The sequence below is a fragment of the Macrobrachium rosenbergii genome, chromosome 22, assembly GCF_040412425.1.
Source record: "Macrobrachium rosenbergii isolate ZJJX-2024 chromosome 22, ASM4041242v1, whole genome shotgun sequence".
Taxonomy (NCBI): Eukaryota; Metazoa; Arthropoda; class Malacostraca; order Decapoda; family Palaemonidae; genus Macrobrachium; species Macrobrachium rosenbergii.
This window is the reverse complement of record NC_089762.1, coordinates 6,216,047-6,221,915: the sequence shown is the minus strand read 5'-3', so window position 1 is coordinate 6,221,915 and position 5,869 is coordinate 6,216,047. Positions and strand designations below refer to the sequence as shown.

The 5,869-nt window shown below is 42.7% G+C and overlaps 1 protein-coding gene across 1 annotated transcript in view; it reads right to left on the bottom strand.

Annotated features, from left to right (window-relative positions):
- Positions 1–2,836: 2,836 nt before the first annotated feature.
- LOC136850565 (E3 ubiquitin-protein ligase RNF220-like) overlaps positions 2,837–5,869 on the bottom strand; it is a 191,107-nt gene continuing 188,074 nt past the window's right edge. Inside the window, 1 exon segment of the mRNA XM_067124191.1 lies at positions 2,837–5,869. This exon segment is cut by the window's right edge and continues 51 nt beyond it. Coding sequence (XP_066980292.1) covers positions 5,849–5,869 — 21 coding nt within the window. The 3' untranslated portion in view covers positions 2,837–5,848.

The following is a 5,869-nucleotide window of genomic DNA, read 5'->3' as shown; positions in this document are numbered from 1 at the left end:
CAAAATGGATGAAATTGTCTGGATGAGACTTGAACTTGATGATGATAAAACGATACGGTGTTGTTGAACTTGATGATGATAAAACGATACGGTGTTGTTCAGATATTTTGTCAATGTATGAGAAACAATGAAGCAACAAGGCAATTAATGATAACGTGAATGGCATTGCATAGTTTGATAAAGAAAGGCATCCCGTTGAGTCATTTGTACTGAGGTGGTTTTCGTGCTCTTTCAGAGTTGTGATTTTCATTCAATAATTCCACCATATCGGAACAAAATTCTTTTGTTTGTGTCGTACTTGCAAATTTACATCGATAATGTCTGTCCAAGAACAGCAACTAATGCTGGCATGAGACCAACTTAAAAACAACAACAATCTAGCAGTGTTTTTGGTTTGCCCGATTTCCCAACTTAGCCAACGAATGAGCATGAGAAGGTAAGGCCAATACTTAAGAGACCTTCTCGAGCCAAGTTCTCTTCCGCATTGATTGTAACTGCGCGTATGACCAAGGTTTATTGCTGAGAATTTCGTGAGACCAAGATATGGCGAAGATTCATAATGAATGAATATTTTTGTTATTCAGCAAGTTGACCAGGAAATTAAAATGTGAAAACTTGTTCACACTGAAGAAAAAATAGATTCGGGAAATGGTGACGTTCGAAGAAACGGCAAGCACTGGCTGATGAATAGAGCTCGCTTGATGAGTCCAGCGAGTACCTACAGACGCTGCCACTGTAAACAATACCGGTATCGAAAAAGATTCGTTTGTTTTTAAGCGGAAAGATCTTAACTTAGTTATAAGTGATTATAACTTGCATGAGAAGACTTACAAGTTCTCTTACAATTGATGATCCTGTAAAACATGCCTTGCTACATCATGATAAAGCTAGAAGTTGCTGCTTTGTCATCTGAATTTTAATACCAAGTATTTGTTAGCCCGATGAGACTGGCCAAATGAAGCCCTTGGAAAATCGATGGCGGTTTATAACCTGTGAAAATGGAACGTTTCTGGCTCTAAATGAAACGATAGACTGGTCTCTTTCAGGACGTCAGGTTAAAGGATGAAGCACGTCTAGGACGATTAGTTTTTGTTTGGGAACTTAGGAAGTTCTGAGTAGTTTTAGACACTGAGGGTATTTGCGTTTCAATTGCGTCCTTACGACTGTTCAGTTATGCACAGTCCGTGCTGTTATGCAATTCCATCATCATCTTCATCGCCACCACCACCACCAAGGCCTTCCAACCAAACCTCATTTATCCAGTTGGCGGTCCCCATTTCATTGGCAGTTTCAGCTGATAGTTTTCCGAATAACATCGAGCAGACCTTTGGTCATGCCTGCGTTATTTCGGCAATTTGTTCACCACTCACTGGATGTGCTCTATATGATTAGTCGTATTTCTCATTCTTACTTGTTCTATGGACTTCCGGCAGAATGATCAGAGTCCTGTTGTGTGTGAACTTTGGGAAAGGATACGCCTTGCCTCTTGAGAATGTCTTTGTTTTTTGTTTGTTTGTTTATTTTTTATTTTAATTTTTTTTTGTAACCCCTAATTCGTCCCTCGCGTCGGGTATATGAGTTTGGGCATATGATTTTCCCAGTGCATTAATGCTGCTTTTGGTCCAATTTCTGCAATTAAAAGAACTGTATTACAATCGGTATCTGTAGCAAATATTGCAGTTTGAACGCCTTCTTATTTCGTACATTGCTTATCATTTCGTATTTCTTTATTCCTTCTTGTCTGTAGTGAGCTTTGTATGATGAGACGTTTCATCCATTTAGCTTTAGACTTCAGCGTCGCTACCTCTTCCACCTCTTACCAAATATTAGAGCAACGGTTTCTTTTCTTTTATACATTACATAAACTTGTCTTCGCCCTCTGTAGCATTTTCTATCACACCCCATATAATACAGGGGGACTGTATCAATTATTTTTCCGTGAGTAATGAGTCTTTATGTTTAGACGCCCGTCATCTAGCCCGGGGTCAGCACTTCTTATTTACTGGATGTTATTTACGTATACAGAGTATTTAGCAGCTATTGACACAATTAAATGGAGGCTGTGAGACGCCACTCTCTGCAATGATGCATTTACAGGCAGAAATTCATGATTTTTAAAGCTAAGATGTTTTATCACCTTAGAGTACAAAAATTCATTCCTATAAATGACTAGAGGATTCCAAGGCGGAATTATCCACACCTGTGGATGACTTGACCATTAGCGGCTGCATCTGCTATTCTTGGGAATGAACTGACTATCTACACAGTAATGCTGGATGTTTCTGTTTATCGATGCTTCAGAATGACTGCATTTTAAGGATGATCCGTAATCAAGTAGATATATATTTTGCTATGATGCAGATGTTGACTGCCTAAGTTGTCTAACATCAGCAGTGACACGATTATTTAGATGCGTAACTATTACCTCTTGTTTTTTCTGTTTATCAAGTTTTCCTTTTTCAATAGCTCTCAGCTGCTACATGTTGAAAGAACCGCTGCTCTACCAGTTGTTTGTACATTAACTTTTAAGAAGAAAAGTCTGGATGTTGGAGAGCCGAGTCTCTCGTGGTGGAGCCGAGGAACCTCGTTGGTTCCAGAACTGGGGGCGGGAATAACTGGAGGACCACCGGTCGGTTCCCTTGACATTTCGACAGAAAGGTTCCCTTGGCAGTCTCTTATTCTATCCACGGGTTGAAGTATAGTGACGTGAATTTTTTGCCCGACGTTAGTTATCCTAAATATAAAGACTTGTTTTGTAAAGCAGATCTGTAATTATTTGCAAAAGATTAAATCCAATCAAAGTTGAGCTCGAAAAGGGGAGGAAGATGAAACAAGCTTTAGAATTTTTATAATTTATTTTTCATCCTATCTCTGTAGCGATACATGACTCTGGAACCACACGCACTGGTTGCTGCTGCTGCTGCTCTGGTGTCAGGTGCCCTCGAGTGTTTCGCCCCAGGGTACCGGGGACGTCCCACACTCGTTGGTCACGTGACGTCTAAGTCTTCATGGTGACAGACTTGACCTGTGAAGGGTCGAATGGAAGGTCAGGGGAGACCGGAAGGACGTGAGCAGGATTTCTAAAATGAGAGAATCAAAGAAAACTGAGAGAAAGAGAGATGGGGGGCGGAGGGTGTTCACTCTTCCTCCAACCTCCTGAGGGCTATTGGTATTAGCAATCGATGTAAGTGATCCGTCTTACAGTAACTGCAATGACAGCATAATTATATACATCATGGATCACATACCATTCCAAACCAAATGCCTTCGTCAACAGGATGTGGTCGCGTTTTTCCTCTTGTCTCAGGATTTATTTCGGGTGGAGGAGAGCAGAGCACTTCGGCACCCCGTTTTTCCTTCAGATTTCAGGAGGGGCAGAAACAAGAGAGAGGCGAAAAGGCTCTGACTGGAGATGTTGCTGAATGAGGTATTTGACTTCGCTCGTCTCCCCTTTCGCTTCTGCATTCTGGCCGGCAGCGGTGTGAAAAATTAATATTCTTTTTCTACTAAATATTTTGTGACAAGAATCCATTGTCGTTAAAAAGATTTATACAGTAAACCTCTCTAAAATACATATACATATTATAAAGCTGCGGGAGCTCAATCAACACTCAAACACTGCCTATTTATAAAGGTTATAAAGCTCTTTTTATTAGTGGCTTAAAGTACAATTTGGCTACGATGCTTTGCACTCGAAGAGTGTAAAGTTTGGTAGAGTTCTCATAGTAATAAGGGTTATTCATCACTGTGCACGACCAATACACGCACGCGCGCGCACGCAAACACACAAGCCCGCACACGAAGGCGAGAACGACCATTCACACACACCCACACACACACACACAAGTACAAGAGGACAGCTTTGCCAACATTAATTTAGTCAACAACATTATGCCATTATCATTCTTTAAGCAGTTTGAAAGGGAAATACATTTTAAATAAGAACATAAGAAGTTGAATCACTCGTCTGTAATATCCACTTTCACATGACACATAATTTTCTCCATTAGAGATTAAAGGGAAAAGGAGGGGAAATCGGATTCCTAGCGCTTCGAATCCTTTCCTTTTCTTTGTCGGTTTAAATTTACACAATTGAAAATATAACACAGGTGATTTGGAAAGTATTACAATATTTACAAGTTAATTTCATTTCCTAAGTTCTTTAATATCATGGGTAACCACCATCCAAGCCCTCGCGAGATGATTTAATGATGTTGCGGTGAAGGTCCCTCGACCGTCCGCTTCATATCCCGGTCCTTGGTTCCTCGACTCTGTTTTGGTTTTTTGGCTCTTCTCAAAATACTGCTCAGTTGAAATACAGAAGAATAGCAGAGTCTACGCTTAAGAAGCAATGGGTGTTAAGGCATTGTGTAAGCGATGACGGGGAGTAATGGGTGAGATGAATTTGTACACACGAGAGGAAAAGTTGAAGGTTTCTTCACAGAAATGAAGCCTCTGTTGCTTCTAGTTGATCATTCTGTATACCAGATTTCTAATCATTTATTTTTATGTTCTTTTCTAATACAACAATTTTCTTATCTTTAGAAAGAAAAATAGAATGCTACAGTGAATACTACCGCTATACTAACATGGTCTCTTCAATCGGAGGTTAGGGTGTGCCAAGAAATTCATAGCAACAAAAATGAGAGCTAAAGGCAGCCAAATCTTTGAATGAACCGCCAATCATTTTGATACTTTGTCTGTCTATTCAATCATTTGCATCATTGTTTTTTTTTCTTTACTCGGTGGCGTTATGTGAGGCTGGACTAGATGGATCATACATGTTATTGCTGTCAGTAGTTGGTGGGCTGAGTGAAGAGGCAGTGGAAGGTGCAACAGAAGACGAAGAATTTTCTAATGCAGGGATAATGGGGGAGGGGACGATACAGCCTGACTGCAGGCTGGATGCTGTAGACAGGTTGAAAGATTGGCTGAAAACAGGTAAAGGGTTACTAATAGCTACAGGAAACGAAGACGAAGACGAGGAAGAAGAGAGCGAAGCTATGCTTTTGAAAGAAGACGATGATGCGGTGCTAGAGGGAAACGCTTGTACTGGAGGTCCAGGCGAAGAAGCCGTTGTGCCTGCGAGTGCCATGAGAGAACTAGTTGTGGTGGTGGGGAACATTGGTGCTGCCAGTGCCGCTGCGGAGAACGACGAAGGTGGATGAGAGATATTATCTTCTGCAGAAGGAGACACCTCAGAGGATCTGGCTGGATTGTGAGATGAGAGTGGCCCCAGAGGATAGATACGAACTGGCGCCATGGTGGGCGAAGAGGACGGGGAGGTATGCGGGACAGCCGTAGCCGAGGATTTTTCCGGGCCAGCATCCAAAGACGTGGGTGCAAATGATGACGGTGGAGAGGATGAGGAGGATGACACGAGGTTTTGGATGGAGATGATAGAGTGAGAGAGGCTGCTGCTGCTGCTGCTGCTGCTGCTGCTGCTGTTGCTGCTGTTGCTGTTGGCATGAGTGTCACTGGAAGGGAGGTTCTGTAAAGGGGGGTTCAGGGGGGGCTTCAGAGGCAGAAGCTTGGGTTCAGAGGTTGGACTGGTTTTGCTCATGGCACAGACATGACCCACAGAACCGAGAGAAGGCGGCGACGACGGGCTTGGAGGGCCAGAGACGGCAGGTGCACTATGTGGATGTGGATGTAGATGTGGATGTGGAGCATTGACAGAGCGCACGGAAGTGATCATATCTCTTGCTGCTGCTTTGGATTCTGCAAAAAGAACAGGAGGGGGCGCACAGGAGGTTGGAATACGGGTCATGGTGGTGGTGGTGCTGGTGGTGGTGGTAAGGATAGGGGAGGGGGAGTGGCTGGCGGTTAGCTATGGTGGAGTTGGTGGTCACAAATGAATAGGACGTAG